Source organism: Penicillium antarcticum, assembly GCF_028974205.1.
Source record: "Penicillium antarcticum strain IBT 31339 chromosome Unknown utg000001l_segment0_segment0, whole genome shotgun sequence".
NCBI lineage: Eukaryota > Fungi > Ascomycota > Eurotiomycetes > Eurotiales > Aspergillaceae > Penicillium > Penicillium antarcticum.
In genome coordinates this window covers 583904-601283 of record NW_026695299.1, presented here as the reverse complement: position 1 = coordinate 601283, position 17380 = coordinate 583904, and the positions used below count along the sequence as shown (strand labels likewise).

General features: G+C 47.4%; 4 protein-coding genes across 4 annotated transcripts; 3 read left to right on the top strand and 1 right to left on the bottom strand.

The window, feature by feature from the left end:
• Nucleotides 1–708: 708 nt before the first annotated feature.
• Nucleotides 709–2965, top strand: N7508_000238 (uncharacterized protein; the record flags this gene model as incomplete). Its single annotated transcript, XM_058458323.1, has 3 exons — nt 709–1222; nt 1257–2598; nt 2668–2965. The coding sequence occupies 3 exons, from the start codon at nt 709–711 to the stop codon at nt 2963–2965; spliced, it is 2154 nt and encodes a 717-aa protein (XP_058324545.1).
• A 1355-nt stretch (nt 2966–4320) lies between these two features.
• Nucleotides 4321–4632, top strand: N7508_000237 (uncharacterized protein; the record flags this gene model as incomplete). The annotated part of the gene is made up of 1 exon (XM_058458322.1): nt 4321–4632. The coding sequence occupies one exon, from the start codon at nt 4321–4323 to the stop codon at nt 4630–4632; it is 312 nt and encodes a 103-aa protein (XP_058324544.1).
• A 652-nt stretch (nt 4633–5284) lies between these two features.
• Nucleotides 5285–6755, bottom strand: N7508_000236 (alpha/beta hydrolase; the record flags this gene model as incomplete). Its single annotated transcript, XM_058458321.1, has 4 exons — nt 5285–6146; nt 6196–6304; nt 6359–6497; nt 6555–6755. 4 exons carry the CDS (start codon nt 6753–6755, stop codon nt 5285–5287), a joined length of 1311 nt encoding a protein of 436 aa, XP_058324543.1.
• A 530-nt stretch (nt 6756–7285) lies between these two features.
• Nucleotides 7286–14867, top strand: N7508_000235 (uncharacterized protein; the record flags this gene model as incomplete). The annotated part of the gene is made up of 2 exons (XM_058458320.1): nt 7286–7292; nt 7822–14867. The coding sequence occupies 2 exons, from the start codon at nt 7286–7288 to the stop codon at nt 14865–14867; spliced, it is 7053 nt and encodes a 2350-aa protein (XP_058324542.1).
• Between the last annotated feature and the right edge of the window lie 2513 nt (nt 14868–17380).

Below are 17380 nucleotides of genomic sequence, written 5' to 3'. Positions count from 1 at the left end.
GCACACATAATAACGCGATTCCACCTATTATGTTAGATCGGTTTATACACACGTACTTAGAAAGAAACTTACCTTCCAAAAAACTCTGCAAAAAGTCCGCCATTAGGGATATGATTGTACTTCTCTTGTGATAGTTGTTAAATATAAGGAGATTAAGTAATACTGCAGGTGGAAACAAGGTAGACAAATTTTACAGCCTACTTGGAAGCATTCTATATACTGAAATACGGAGAGAGCCCATTTCAAGACTACACGGTTGAACCAAGGTTGCTCGCGCTCTTTGACGTCATGGTGCATGTGACGTGCCAGACATTGGAAGGTTTTCTCAAGCCTAGAATCCGCGATTCTGCCGTTTGATATAGACTACTGTGGAATGTGTCAAAATCGAAATACTGCATATATATCATTTTTCTGGACCCTCTCCTAGACTTGTCCAGAACATCGGATTGAACCATGGTTCCTTCCTTGAGATTAGCTGTTATCGAGAGAGTTGGTCGCTCGTACGTATGACGAGATTTGAACTTTAACACGCGACATCCTTGGTGGAGAGTCTAGACAGATCATTTTCCTGCGGGATTTCAATCTAAAAGACCGTACTAACCCCAGATCGCTTCGAATAAGAAAGTGCACACAGCCCTATGCAAAGAAGCAGAGACTCTATTACGGCAAGACCACACAACCTTCTGCGGGGAACTTGACATCCTCGAGATGCCTTGGCCACGTTTCGGTGACGTTAAGTCAGTATTTGATCTGGTAGCCACTATCTTGACAATTCTCGGTGTGTGGTACGGTGTCTTCAAAGCCCAATGGCAACTTAGCTTGCGCCGATCTACTGGGCGATTAGGCAATGTTTGCTGTGACAAGGAACAGATGGGCTATTTTTACCCAGAAGTCCCTTCACGCAAGCGTCAAATCTTCCCATTCTTTATCAAAGATTCAAAGATACCCACGATCCCAACAGTTGCTTGGATAATGAAGGCTGGCGATGAAGGTGTTTTCACATCGTCCATGTTCAATTGGATAACCAGGCGCCAAGCACAAGTCTCATGGAGGCCGTTGTACGAATCTCTGTTCCGAGAAATTGAATTCAACAGAGCCCGATCTAGACAAACACCACGTCAGGATATGAGTCACGAGTTGGAACGTTACGCGAGTCATGCTAGACTACGCGTCACGAAACAGATAAGCATAGCCAAAGAAGGAATGTCGAAGCCGTCTGTAAGTATGCAAGCCTATTTGAAACGTATCAATTAAAGATTTCGCTTACAACGAAACAAAGCTTTGGAGGCGAAAACGTCTGCATTTGCCTTGCTTCCACAAAGACGGTCAGGCAATGAAAATTGGTGCTGATCGATTCATTATCAGTATCCACGAGGATTCGAAATGCGTTAAAGTCGATCGTCAATTTATGTATGCGCCATGGAAGATTGCTATTACGGCTTCACCCCCTTCCAAGAAGTCCTATTCCCTGGGAAATGACGAGGAGGTTGTCAAGCTGTCTTGGGGTCAACCATCGCCTATCTTGGTAAAGAGTGCCAGGCCATTAAAATATCTAACAGATACGCGCCAAAACTCTCAATGTTGCCAGCACAATCACATGCAAAACCCAATGTTTGCCAATTGTCTCCAGCGTCTTTGGATTGATGAAGATAAGCCATGTGTCGAAGTCTCTGAAGAGGAGATGGCAGCCCTAGCTTTCACGTTGGGTATCAACATGAAATGCCCAAACTATCAACCAGAAGGCACAGGAGCATTCAATATTGCAATGAGTTCCAGAGTGTCCGGATGTCTCACTAAATTCCGTCTCGTCTATTCAGGTGGGTGGGATCCAGGCTCAAAAGCCTGTGGTAGCGGATACTCGACTCTTTATGCGAAGCATCTTGCATGTGGCTGTCTACCATTTGCAATGAATGACGCCCACGTACAAACTATTGCGATAGACGACGGACTATATCAGTCCATAAAAAGGGGCAGGCCAATCGTTGACGCAAAGTCGCAATGGACCTTTGCAATGTATTACCTAAACCGATTGCCAAGATCGAGAGGCATCAATTTTTATCACCAGGCTGAAAGTGACGGAGAATTTGGCAGTATTTATAATTGGGAGCACAAAGTTGTCGGCAAATGGTGGGAAGCAGTGTCTGGGATTGCCTTTGGTGGTCTGGTACCATCTGCGTCAAAAGCCGCGGCTGATGCCATTGCCTTTTCGGTTGGCCAATTGGCAAATGATCAAGGTACGGAACTCCTCCGAAGACTGATTTTAGAAGTCAACGAAAAGTCACCACAAGCCATTCAAAATATGAAAATATTTGGCACTGTCAACTTTCCGTTGTGGAGGGCCTGGGCTGACAAGAAGCACGGTCTTCAATTCGGCCCTGACCCCACTGATTCTATCACTCGCAAAATTGTGGAATTATTTGCTCTATACTGTACGCTTCTCGAGCGCATGATGGCATGTATCTCTTACAGCAGCAACGACCCTGTCGAGGGTGTGTTTAGAGACTGCTCAGAAGAAATCAGGCTCTCATATACGCGGGCCGTCAAGGAGTTCAAACCGAGAAGGGGCCTCCCCACGACATTGCTTTCACAGGCTAGCTCGTAAGTCACACAGACCACATGACGTCTGATTCTGTGAGATGTTCATTGATCAACTAGGAACGGTTCCAGTCATTGGTCCTACCCCGGCAATGCTCAGTCTATCGAAGAACAAGTGCAGTTCCAGCGTATCGGCCTAGACGCCGAACTCAATCACCTCGTTCAGAAGATTCGAGTACACGGACTAGACACTATTACTAGCCGAGATTGCGCCAAAGTCGCAAGATGTATAATTTCCGAATGGGCACGCTTAGTACGCGATGTTCGGTGGAACGAGAGTGGGATACGTCGGTCCAGCGATGGGATTCATAACATTGCGTCCATTCCTGTTCCACTGTCCGATTTACCTGATACTTCTCTATGGGAGTAACAAACAGCGCAGTTATCCGGTCAACACCTACATGCTTAAAGTTCACAAAATTGTTCCCTATAATGCGGAATATGGCTGGAGGCACAACTAACTCTCAAAATAGGGCCAAATGGAAAGGCCCGCACCGAAAGTCTACGCACCTGTATAATTGTGTTTTGTGTCGGATCTAAATATATACTGTGCATGAACCCCAGGAATGGCTTATCGCAAGGCCAGAATGCCGATGCTGATATCACTCGGTGAGGCCAAGTTAGACCTGCAGCTAACTATTCGAATGCCAGTTGTGCAACACGAAGAACATCTAATTGGCACACCAATTTGCGAGGTAGAGAATTTTTCCCTGCTGGGTATCATATGCATAATAGGTCTTATTTTGTAAGGGATCGATTTTTCGTGTCATTTCCCAAGAGGTTGGCCTATTTGCTAGTGCTTATTTGGGACGAGCGTTGGTGAAAGGGGGGATGTGTGAGATGCAAGATGCGACAGCCTACTCGGTTACATTCGGTACAGTTGCCCCATCTGAGCATGGCATCTCCAGCGCTGTGAGGCTGGTTCTGTAACAATTGAAACCCTCGGTGCATAGGTCCCAGATCAGAGTGAAAACGCGACCATACATTTTCTTTTTCCTCCTTCAATTGTCCACGTTCACGTCCTGGAACCGTGTCACTGGCATGAAATCAAAATGTTCATGTCAGCTACGTCGAACGAAGTCATCATCTTGATTGCGCAGCAATTAAAATCGCAAGCAGATCTTGCTGCGCTGGTGCAGGTTAACTGCCGCCTCAATCACCTCATAAAGCACATCTTGTATCGACCCAGCCTACAGCAACGGAAAGGAGATGGTATTCTCCAGGCAGCCAGGCTAGGATTAACCCCTTGCGGTAGTCCAATTCATCAAAGAGGAATACCCTGTGGAAGACCGACCAATCCATGCTGAGGAACACCCATCACGACCTGGATTTCTATGATGGGACCCGTGCTCGTGTCGACTGGATCACTCTATTCTTTGTGCTGCAGAATATGGACATTCGGGGCTTGTAACATATCTTCTACGCTCAGGCTCCGGACCAGATTTTGAGAACAACCTAGGCGAAACGCCTATGCATCTAGCAGCAAAAAAACGGGTTCCTCTCGTTTATCACGGTCCTGATCGAAAATGGCTGCTTTATACTATTCCTCATGGATAACGACACCAAATTCACGTTGTCTCCTATCAAAGAGGCTGCTTTGAAAGGACATACGCATGTGGTCAAGCATTGATTGTCCTATGCTTCTAGCCCCCGTGACTATGCTTCTTCGGTCCTCCCAATTACCGCTATCTCCGGTGACATAGCCTTGGTATCTATGCTCCTAAGATGGCTCTATGCCCACGCGATGAACGAGGGCACGTATCGACTGCTTTATCAGTAGCAACCAGACTCGGGCATCTAGATCTAGTGACCTTTTTGCTTGCTAATGACTCTGACGCTAAAGTAACAACGGGGGCGTCTAGTCTCTGGGAGGCTGCCTTGTACCTAGCAATTGCGAAAGGCCACGAAGGGGTTGTTGAGGTGCTTTTGATTCACGGTGCCAATGTCGAAGGTGGACATATTAGTGCTGCTATTGAACAACGCAACAAGAAATTACTAGGGATGCTTGTTACCAAGTACGGAAACGAAAATTGCTAGACCAATTTCCTAGAGCTCGCAGCAGAGGCTGGCCACATGGAAATATTCCAGATCTTATTCCAAGAAAAGGCAATCGAATGCGGTCAAGAGGAAATCGTCGCCTTTCTCCTATCACGAGGAACAAATCCTCATTTACCAATCATCCATGAGTGTGCATTCGGCATAGCAATAGTCCATCGTGATGGAATTACTATTATGCCATGGGGCTCACGTTTACCCTGAAACCTTACGAGGCGTAAGAACGTTTGCCCCTGGGCATATAGCAAAGTTGGCAGAACAGTTTCCTGTGAATTCCCTCGGGAAGAAGGCCATGTATCCGTCTATCTATCAGCCCTTGGGGCAGGGGGGCGATCGTGGGATAATGATTGGGGCTCCACCTAGAGGAGACTTTGGCGAAAAGCAACCGGATACCCTGTGATGAAATGAGATTATCAACAGACAGAACCGGCCTAAAGGTTCGTAAATGTTTTCGCAGTCCTCGGATTTAATATCCTATATTGTTATTATGACGCACTGGAGAACACACAAAAAGGGCGAAAGTCATGCCTGATACTATATACTCGCTTTGAAGAGCTTTGAGGAATTTGATACGTGGGGACTTCCCTAGTATTACATGTCTATTTCGACTTCATCTGTTGCACCTGTAATATAATCACAGTCTCGACTTCTTTTCGTACACTTTACAAGCAGCCTCCAGTCGAGGTGCCCATTCAGCCGAGACACTCAATCTGTCTTTCGTTGGCAAATATCTCCAATCCTTCGCGATCTTAATTTCATCCTCTCGCCATCTCTGCACCGCTGACTCAATCCACGCTCCAATAGCCGATGCTGTCTCAGCCACCTCTTCAAGTGGTACCTGATGCCCAGAACGTTCAATGCGTACTGACTTTACCTGCTCACTCATCATCCCACCACTCCCCCCTATACCTGCACCAGTTCGCTGCAAGATCTCAGCACAAAGCTCTGGTTTTGATATTGGACTGGTCCCACCAAAGACATAAAGAACAGATGGCCGAACATGATCAAGTAGCTTCCATGCAATAACAGGTTCGCTGCGGTAGAAGGGCGATGTTTTCGATACAGGGCCAATGACATCAGCCTGGAACAGGGGTTCATGCAAAGGCCCCGTGGTGGTCTCTTGTTGCCCAAGGGGTCTATGACCCCCAAAGTTTGAGCGAACGTACTGCATCACTTCTTGGTGCTTGGTGCTAGTTAAGGTGACCGGACCATTATGGATATCACCTGTCTCGCTGCGTGGGTTCTGGGGATAGAGGGCTGTTGGGAGTCTGCGGTATCCATGCAAAGCCCATCTCTCAAGAACACGTTCGTCCCATTGCTTGTACGTCTTTCGCGCCGCTTTGATAGCTGCAGACCTGGAAGACCAGATATCACGTCGCTTGAGTGACAGCTTTGATAATAGAGGCCCGTATCCAGTGAATGTGTCTGGTACGATTACAGGCTCGATTAATATCAAAGTTGTGAATAGGCGAGGATGCATGAGAGACAGGAGGACACTAATAAAAGTTCAGTAACGAAAATGACATTGCCATCATTCAATCTTACATTTGTCCTGCGCCCATACTATGGCCCACACCGATGATGGGCCGCGGCATTTCATCACGAAATTGGTTGATCATGTATAGAAGATCCCGGCTGTGATCAAGCCAAGATGCTTTGGAATGTTAGCGATACCGCGTCAATCAATGAGAAAGTCAGCCATGCGTACGGTCATTTCCCAATAATTCTTCGTTCATTACACCGCTAGCACCCAGATTTGCAGCATCTGCAGTCCAGATGGATCCAATTCGGATTCCGTTCTTTTTACATTTTGCAAGAAGGTCTTCCCACAACGGCTCATATAACTCCTGTGAATTATTTTGTTAGTGATATGTATAGCTTAGATAATGAATAGCGAATTATACTTTCGGAAAACCACCACCAGGTGCCCCAATAATGGTCACGTCCCCGGGTTGAGGATTTAGGTGGTCAATGGGAACATGTTTCTTTACTGCCAATTTCAAACAAGCGGCTTGTGATACGGTTGCTCGGGGGTATTCGCGAATGTATTGTCCATCAATGATATGCTCTGTGACGGTAAAAGGAAAAGCTGATACGCCCGACATATTTGCTAGAGCAATTGGAACGTATAATGTGTGCCGAAATTGACTGTCATGTGAGGAATAGGATGAGCCTATATCAGCCATGTCGGAGAGCCTACTACGCCGGGTTCGCTCCCGCTTGTTTTTCACCGCTAGAAAGGGGGGCGAACCTTGCCGACTATTAACCAACAGATTCCAATGCATATTGTCCAATCAGCATTCTACAAATATGAAGGTGAACAGAAGGGGGATCCGCACGTCGTAACCATTCCCGACAGACTGGGACATCCCAAGACGGGTTCTGTAGACCAATCTACGCATTCAATAGATCTTCCTTGGCGCCTAAGTGGGATCTCGGCTGATGCAGATCACATTAATAGATCCGAAAATTCGCGATTCCGCGGACGATCGTACCCGAATAAGGCATCCGATCTCTTAGTTCCATCTCTATTCTCCACCAAGTGGATTCAGCTGAGTCACTAGGTTAAGGGCGACTTTTCGCGAAGCAGTCGCGAATTCGGATTCGAATTCCGGATGATTCGGAGAATGTCAGAATGGCAAGTATGTAGAGATATCTAGTTCTTTGCTCATATCGGAGAAGAAAAGAGATGTTGCAAAATGGGTCCATCCCCGGTGTTTCATAGGGCAAAGTACCGATCCATGGTTGGTTCCAATGGGCTAAAAGGCGCATGGGGCTGAACTCCTCTATAGGGAGAGTGGACCCTGACACACATTTACATCGCTGCCTTTGCCGTTCGAGCTAGTACCAGGGGTAACATCTAACCCAACGCTAAGGACTAGGGTTTACCCAATTCGGGATACCAAGACAAAATTATGTGAAAAGATTCTGATAACCCGCCCTCAGGGCACTCAACACGTGATTTGACCCATCTATTGAAGATCAATCTTTGAAACCCACACACTTCTCTACATTTGCAGTCTTAGAAGTCTAAGAAAATGGCTTTTCTCGATTTGGATTGTCCGTATATCAAAGACTTGGAATGGAAGACAGCCCAATGCACCATCAGACAAGATGTGCATGCTTACTGTCAAGAACGAAATTGGAAACCGTCATTTTTTTTTCAAACAGTCTGGGCAATTGTGCTCAATAAATACACCGCATCTCATGCTGTGACATTCGCCATCCACAGTAACGAAGTTCATGATGGTGCACCAACAATATGCGACGTCTCTATTGAGCCAGAGACGTCCAGCTTTGACCTACTGATGGATCATTCGGCACTGGCTACTTTTGCTACGGCCCTACCCAGCCAGCTCACCTGTAATACTGGCGTTATTGTTGACATGCAAGATGACAACAGCATTCAATCTCTTCGTCCATTGCAAATTCTTCTGCTTGCAAGCACGAAATCCCCTGAGGTCTGCCTGTCATACTCGTCGGACGTTCCCTCATCACACGCAGACAACCTAGTTTCGACTGTCGAGCAAATCATCGGGGAGATTTTACAAAACCCGTATCAAGCAATCAAAGACCTTGATCTTTTCAGCGTCCGCAACCGTCATCAAGTCCATGAATGGAACCGTCACACGACGCCCAGCGATATGGTTTTGATGGTTGACCTAATCCGACAGCATGCATCACAACGATCAACCCACGAAGCCGTTTGTGCCTGGGACGGGTCACTCACATACGCCGAACTTGATAGTATGACCACTCAGTTGGCATACCACCTACGTGCGATGGGCATTGCGGAGAATGATAAAGTGTTGCTTGGTTTTGAGAAGTCGATGTATGCAATTGTTGCTTTTTTATCCATTCTGAAAGCAGGCGGCATTTTTGTTCCTGTCAGTCCCGCTTATCCAGTGGAGCGTATGCAAGCAATTATCGATACAACTCAGCCTCGTCTTGCTCTTACCTTGCCGGACGCTACATCAGTCTTCGAAAGCTTCCAGGTGTCAGCCCTAGGTCTCGATTCCACTCTGATCTCCAAATTGTCGATCCAAGGAGATGAGAGTCCACTTCCTCCATCTGACCCACAGCGCGTGGCATACATTCTTTTCACCTCTGGCAGCACAGGTCGCCCCAAGGGTTGTACCATACGGAACCAGGCACTGGCGACTATGACCAGCCAAGGACCACCATTTCGCATCTACCCGTCCAGCCGTGTGTTTCAAGTTGCCCCAATCATCTTCGCCGCCTCTTCAGTTGACATGTTCCTGCCTCTACTCACTGGAGCAACCGTCTGTATTGCCTCAATGCACGACTTCATGAATAACCTGGCCGCTACGATGAAACAGCTCCAGGTGACCTGGGCCTGTATGACCCCGTCCGCAATCACCTCCGTCAGTCCCTCAGATCTGTCGGGACTACAGACTCTGGGCTTGGTCGGCGAGCCCGTCAGTGATGATTTGCTCAACAAGTGGGCATCTTCGGTGGATCTTCTGTCAGGCTACGGTCTCTCGGAAATTGTGGGTGCCGGGTGCATCTCCTCTCTCAAGATAGGAATGCACCCTCGTAACATTGGCCACTCTCCTACAGCACACATCTGGCTTGTAGATCCGACAAACATCAATAAGCTTGTCCCGGTAGGTGCAATTGGTGAAATGTTGATCGAGGGGCCTAATCTTGCCTATGGGTATCTTGATGACCCTCAGAAGACGGCCGATACATTCATCGGGGCACCAGAATGGATTCAAGATTTCTATCCAGGACAGGGTCGACGTATCCTAAGGACAGGCGACCTCGCTCGATACCATTCCGATGGTTCTATCGTGTATGTCGGTCGCAAAGATACACAAGTTAAGATTCGTGGGAAACGGGTCGAGCTGGGAGAGGTTGAAAGCGTGATTCACCAAAACCAAGCACCCGGCGACACGGTAATTGTGGAAGCGGCAGCTCCGCTGGACGGGGACGGCACATCTATGTTGATCGGTTTCATCCAAACTTCTGGAAGAGGATTTGTAGATTCCTCTTCACTTCTAGGACAGCCAGGTCCAAATTTCCAGAAAGAGACATCGCGCCTTGATCTTCTGGCTCGTGACGTATTGCCAGAGTACATGATACCAAGCATATACATGCCACTCAATCGCATTCCCAAGACCGCCTCTGGGAAGACTGACCGGCGCGCTTTGCGGCTCGAGGTCGCCGGCATGACTAGACAGCAGGTTGAAGCCTACCAAGAGGTGGGTGATAGACCGCAGGTTCAACCTCGGAATGATGCAGAAAAGTCTGTACATGCAATGTTTTCTCAAATTTTGAAACGCGAACAAGTCTCATTTGGGATTGATGACCAGTTCCTCCAATTGGGAGGCGATTCCATCAGCGCTACTACTCTCGTTCAACTGTGTCGAAAGGCTGGGTTCGCTGTCAAGGTTGCTGATATCATGAAATCTGGCACAGTGGCCAAGCTTGCCCAGATGGTCAAGCTCTCCACGCAGCCCGTTGCTGAAAGTGATAAGAGACAAGTGGAAGTTTCTAATGCCGCTACTGCTCCCCCTACTTCTATAGTGTCCATTGCTGTCGTAACGGAGCAACTGAATAGTCTTGGAGTTGCCACTCAAGATGTGGAAGCGATAAATCCTTGCTCCTCGATGCAGGATGGTATTTTGATGAGCCAGCTAAAAAGCCCCAAACAATATGCACTGCGAATCTTATATAAGGCCGAGCTTTCAACAGCATCGTCGGAAATAGAGCTCGGTCGACTTCAAAAGGCATGGAAATTACTGGCTCAAAGGTACCCCATGCTGCGAACGATTTTCGTGACTAATGTGACACCCAGCATCTTTGCGGTGCAAGTTCAGTTGAAGAACGGTTCCATGCCACACATTCATGAAATCAAGGACAACTTGAAACCAAGCGATATTCTCGACCAACACCAGGAGTCTCAGCGTCCAAGCACATTGCCTCAATTCCATTTATACGTTACCCCAAGCGGGCGGGTCATCGTTGAGCTTGAACTGTCTCATGCAGCTGTTGATGGTATTTCCATGTCGAAAATAGTTCGCGATCTATGCAGACTCTACGGCGATGTAGATTTTTCTTCTTCTTCTTCTTCTTCTTCTTCTTCTTCTTCCTCTGTCTTCAAATTTGCAGACTACGTTGAATACCAACGGAAGACATCTACTGATTCCCTTGCCTACTGGAAGCAATACCTCGATAGCATGGAACCAAGCCGGTTTCCCACAACCAGAGATGATACTCTAGTTTCCTCGAAAGAGTCTAATCATACATCCCAATTCAAATCAGTGCCTGTCGACCTTGGTCCAACTGCAGGGTATCGAAGGTTCGCCCGGGAAACCGGGACCACCGTGGCAAATATCGTCAAACTGGCATGGTCCCTTGTTCTGCATGTAATGTGCCGCACAGACGACGTCTGTTTTGGCTATCTGACCACGAGCCGTGACGCTCCTGTTCAAGGCGTGTTAGAAGGTGTTGCGCCTCTCATCAACTTACTGGTGTTTCGGCAGCGGCTTGATCAGCAGTCCACCGTGGCACAGGTCTTGCAGTCCATCCAAGCCGATTTCATCTCTAGTCTGTCCCACAAAGGCATCTCCTTCAGCGATATTCGCCGTGCTTTAGACTTTTCCAGTGACGAGGTCATGTTCAACACTTGCATCAGTCATTTCCCTGCCATTACCCTCCATGAAACCGACAACTTGCCGATCCTACTTCGCCAAGTGGGACGCCAAGATCCTACTGAGTTTGATCTTTCCCTCGAGGTCATGGAGTCGGCGACTGAACTCGAAACATCCATCAAAGCATATACTGGAATAGTTCCACTGGAGCAGATGGAACAAGTGTCGACGCTCTTTGGACACTTGATGAAGACCATTCTCAGGGCTTCTGGTAGCCCATTGGAACAACTAGACTTAGTTCCTGAGAAGGACCTTGCCACAATTGGGCATTTGAACAGGAGTATTAACAACCGACCTGTCGAAAATTGCGTTCACGACATCATCTTGCAACAGAGCCAAGATCAGCCTGCAGCACCGGCTATCTGTGCTTGGGATGGAGACTGGACTTATGGCGACTTGGATCTCGTTTCTTCATCTCTCGCGCAGGAATTACAGTCACAGTGTGTTGTGCCCGAGACCTTTGTACCAGTGCTGATGGACAAGAGTCGCTGGGTGCCCATTGCTCTACTTGGAATCCTCAAGGCTGGAGGGGCTTTTGTTCTTCTCGATCCCACGCAGCCAATCCAGCGACTGCAAGATATTTGCGTTGATCTAAAGCCCAACACCATCTTAGTATCGCCAAATTACCACGCCACTGCCGCTTCCCTTGTCAGCAACATTGTTGTTGTTGGAAACGAGCATCTTCCAATTCTTCAATCTTCCAACCTCAACAAGGTTTCCAAGGTACCAGTTCACCCAGGAAATGCAGCATATGCTGTCTTTACTTCTGGCTCGACCGGAAAGCCAAAAGGAGTGGCCATCACGCATAAATCTCTGTGTACCAGTGCAGCTGCGATGATGGAGCATTTGCCATTGAACAAAGACACGCGAATGCTTCAGTACGCGTCACATGCTTTTGATGTGAGCGTTCTAGACCTCACTTTATGTCTTATGGCTGGAGGCTGCTTATGCATTCCATCAGCCGAAAATAGACAAAACCGGCTAACGGAAAGCCTGAACGAGTTTTCTGTGAGCCTCGTCGCTCTTACTCCAACTGTCACTCGAACTATCCAGCCAGAGCGCTTGAAGTTTCTGAAAACTCTGAAAGTCAGCGGAGAGGCGCTCTCATCGTTTGACATTCAACGGTGGAAGACTGCAGCACCTCACATCCAGATAGTCAACATGTATGGCCCTGCAGAATGTACAATCAACTCGACTGTTCAAGGCCCTATTGAACTGGATTCATACTCTTCAAACATTGGATATCCGTTATCGAGTGCGACTGCATGGGTCGTTGATCCAAAGAACCATCACAGACTGCTTCCTATGGGGGTCATTGGAGAACTTGTGATTCAGGGTCCTGTTGTCGGCCGTGGTTACCTTAATCGACCTGAGCAGACAGCAGCATCATTTATATTGCCTCCAAGCTGGTTTTCACGGTTTAAGCAAGATGTCTCGGATGATCAGAGACTTTACAAAACAGGAGATTTGGTTCAGTACGCCGCAGACGGCTCAATGCATTACAAGGGACGTAAAGACTTCCAGGTTAAACTCCGCGGCCAACGACTTGAGCTAAGTGAAGTCGAAGCGCACCTTCGTCGAGTGTTCCCCGATGCTTCCGATGTCATTGCCGAGGTAACATCTTTGAACCAAGGAAAAACCTCAGCCCTAGTAGCATTCATCCACCAAAAAGGCTGCAACGATAACGCGAACTCGATTGGGTCTTCTAAGACGGAGACTAGGGATACCAGTCTCAATTTACTGCATGTCCCTTCTGAGTCCTTTGATAAGGCAGTTACACACGGGAGAGTTTTGTTGGCTTCCTCTCTTCCAAGCTACATGCAGCCCAGTATCTATCTGCCGCTCGTTCGGATTCCCAGATCTCGGAGTGGCAAGGCTGATCGTAGCCAGTTGCGACAGATTGTCAGTTCTGGACTTCATGAGTACTGGGCTGGTGATACAAACACAGCGAACATGTCACAGAGACCGAAAACTGAGATGGAAGTCATACTGTGCTCTGCTGTTGCTGGGACCCTAGGTCTGTCAGAGGTAGACATCAATGCAAATGACAGTTTCTTCCGCCGTGGAGGTGACTCGGTTGCAGCAATGATGTTGGTCGGGAGCTTGCGAGAGCAGGGTTGCCATCTCAGCGTCGCAGACATCTTCGCGTACCCTCAGTTGGACATTCTGGCTACCAAAATAGACCGTGCGCTACCCTCGAGTGTTGTCAAAGTCCCTCCACCTTTCTCTCTCCTCGGTGAAAATACTGAATCCCGTCAAGCGGCCATCGAAGAAACAATGGAACAGTGTGCCGTTACTCAAGAAGAGATTGAAGATATTTACCCTTGTTCGCCACTGCAACATGCCTTCTTCATGTTCAGCAGTACTCGCGAGAAAGGCACGCTGATCGCACAGTTTGCTTATAATCTCCGACCAGAGACAGATCTTGCTAGGCTGCAAAAAGCCTGGAGCGAGACCACAAAAGCACATCCGATGTTGCGAACTCGAATCATTCAAGTCGATGGCAAATCCAGCTTGCATCAGGTGGTTCTCAGTCGCGCAGCAGAAATTGAGCACCATGACTCGGATGAGCCAGACTATGTCCCTGACCTGTCAATTGAAGTTGCGCCAGGTAGTCCACTTCTACGAATTGCTGTAGTGCGCAGGTCATCTCCCCAACAGTATCACCGGCTTGTTGTCACCTTACAGCACTCCCTATACGACGGATGGTCTCGAGCATTGTTCATGCAGGAGCTCGAGCGAGCCTATTCTGGTGTTGCCTTGCAACCTCTCCCTGTCTCCTCATTTATTGGACATCTAGGCCAAACCGAAGAGGGAGCAAGGCAGTTTTGGACATCAGAGCTGACGAATCTTCGAAGCACCATCTTCCCTTATATTCCCTCAGGTTACACGCCCCATCCTAGTTCCACATTGGTTCAGAATGTTTCTATTCCAAACTTCGCTTCTCTCCAGATCACACTATCAACCAAGATTCGGTGGGCCTGGGCTCAGACCATAGCAATCCAGACTAGCAACTCCGAGGTGGCAATGGGCTTAGGAACAGCCGGACGAGGAACTCCAGTTGCAGGAATTGAGAAGATGGTCGCGCCAACAATGGCCATCTTCCCCTACCGACTCCACATAAATCCGAAACAGCGAGTGATCGACGCTCTCCACGACTCTCAGAAACATTACAGCCAGATCCTGCCGCATGAACACTACGGCACACCAAATATATGTCGCGCCGCGACAGGCCCGACTTCCCCGGCTGCACTCCAAACACTTTTGATTGTTCAGCCGCAAGGAGAACAAAGTCCTTCTTCATTGTATTTCGAAGAAGAGATGCTTCCTCAGACGGGAGCATTCCATGTACGTGCGCTGACATTGCATTGCCACCTTCACGAAAATTCTGTCGAGACTGTCGCGTGTTATGACGACAAAGTCATTTCGGAGAAGGAAATGCTTCGCCTACTTGCTATGTTTGATTTGATCTTCCAGCAGGTCTGTCAGGAGCCTAGCATGCTAGTTGAAGAGTTAAAGATTGTTCCAGCTCAGGAGTAATAGAGGGTGTCAAGGGTGCGCTTATGATTACATAGTATAGGATGGATTATAAGGCACGCTTTGGAGGCGAGTACGTGGTTTGATGCTTTTTTTTTTTGCCCTAGTTAATGTATAATCTTTTTTTTTGTCCATTTCATAGTGCTGTATGCTCAACTTATTGGTATTCATCATGCATGCAGAAGTAATAGTAAGAAATAACTTATGACTCCTCAGTATAGTTAGATTTTAGATCTCATGGAAGTCATCCCTACCCTCCCCCCCCCCCCCAAAAACGGTAGTCTGTTTGTCCCACCAGCTCAAAGATCCTTTTTCCTCTATACCAAGATCACATCACCTCACATCACCTTTATCGCTTTCGTTCACTACTACTTTTTATGCTATATAGCCTACTTTGAGCTAATCCCTTACGTGAGGCAATTTTTCGAACGCGCGACCCGGTAGGAGTGATTGAAAGATACATGATGAAGGCTGGCTCTCGTAAGCCAATCCTTGTTCAGCGTGGATATTTAAATTTCTTTAAGGCGATAGAATCACCGGGAATGACTTCAAATATTGTTTCGTCGGTTTGGAGTCCTAATTTGAGAGATTTCAGAGTGCTCCAAGAGATCTTTTCTCTTCAATTGGTAACCTCATCTACTGCATATGATATCCGGAAAGTGAGAAGCTCTCGAGCATAGGTACAGACTGCGCTGGTGATGCCTCGTATTCTGCAACGCTTTCTAAGCTGAGCCACCTTGGGAAGTGCGACACAATAATTGTCAATTGACAACCAGTTTATAGAATTATCATCCCCTCTTCTGTGACTCACCCTTCCGAGACTGATAGACTCCTTCAGAGATCGGACGAAGGGTATCGTACCGACGACTTCATCGCCGAAATTCCTTCCTTGAAGCAAATGGAGATTAGGTTTTCTAGCATTAGTTTTTTTAGCATGATTTCCCACTGCGTCAAGAAAGGTTTACGACACATGATGGTTAATGCGCAAACTGTATCCACATATCAGTCAGAATTTTTATCGAGGAAAAAGGTGCGTCTTATTAGAAATCCTCAAGGTTTGGCAGCTGCTGGATCAATCTAGCGAGTGCATTCTCTGGTGTTTCATCTGGATCCTGCGACCAGCTACTGCTGCACGTTACTGTCACATTGCGCACCCAAATTCTTAGTGTGACTTTTGTTCTATCCAGAAGAAACCGGACAAGACGTCTAGATGGAGCCTCCACTTTAGGCTTATTGAAGTCGTACCAGGATGTCTGCAGATAGTCCAGAACTATCGATCGGCATAGCAACGGCGTGGCGACTTCATTCCAGGTTCTTGATACCAGGCACACGCTTTTCATATCGCCTTGGTGGACCAGCTGAACTGTCTAGTGAGCAGGTCGGGGGCAAGTATAGTGATCAGACCTACCTGTTGGAGGAGGAGATGCACTATATCCGGTGACTGGACCCATTGTGTGGATGACTTCCTGTTTTAAGCTCGTAATGCGATGTGCAGAGATGTTGAAGCGTCGGTTTCGAAATGGGACCGAGCCTCTGGATTCCCCGCTTGATACTAACTCGTTGGATACTTAGCTTCGGGGCTTTTGTCACCTCCAGCTGGCGATTCGTATTATGGAGCCCGACCACTGTGAATTGATGAATTTTTATAGCAAAGAACACATTACTGCTAGCAATATATTCTTTGGCAATATCAAATTTTGGAGTCCTCGCAACACGTAGTGAGGAGGTACTTACTATGTGTGATCATAATATAGAAAGCGCTTGATGATTCGTGGTACGTCGGTGCTACTGTATATAGTCGGTCAGACCTTATATATATGTGTTTCGCTTTGGTAATATTCCTTTGAATCTGCTACCACACTATTGATTACTCAATTATCTCAACACATAAGACAGAATTTCAGACTCAAAGTGCATATTAGTCACTGTTATGGCTGTAAATACCCCGCCAAGCAGTGCTAGACTTGGTTCACGTTCGGCTGAGACACAAGGGCGCCTTACATTAATGGAGGACGCACCCTAAAGGCATGAAGCCATCGGGGTGTGCATAATGTTCAAAGTATGGCCTCGTGGCGCAATGGTAGCGCGTCGCTCTCCTAGTCTGCTGTCATAGCTCATGATAGTCTCAAAGCGGAAGTTGTGAGTTCGAGTCTCACCGGGGTCGCATTTTTTTTTAAAAATTCTTTTTGCCCGTTCCCGGATGCCCCACACCTATATATAAAATCCCATCATCAACTAGGATTTATTGACTTATTATGTGGTGGCAGAAGTGTGACTGAGCACAAATATATCCACCAAGCCTATGTATACAGGCAGTGATAGAACTCAACGCAAGACCTGCCACCAAAGCGAAATCCAGCACATGTATTCAAAGTCGGCAAATATACTTGCACAGTGTCACCACTTCATGTTTCCCCGTGCTTGTAGATAGATACCCTGCTGACACCACTAGCATGCTGTGGATCAGATCCGTATGAGAGCTCCACTTTGTATGTACTCAATAGGTAAAGAATGTA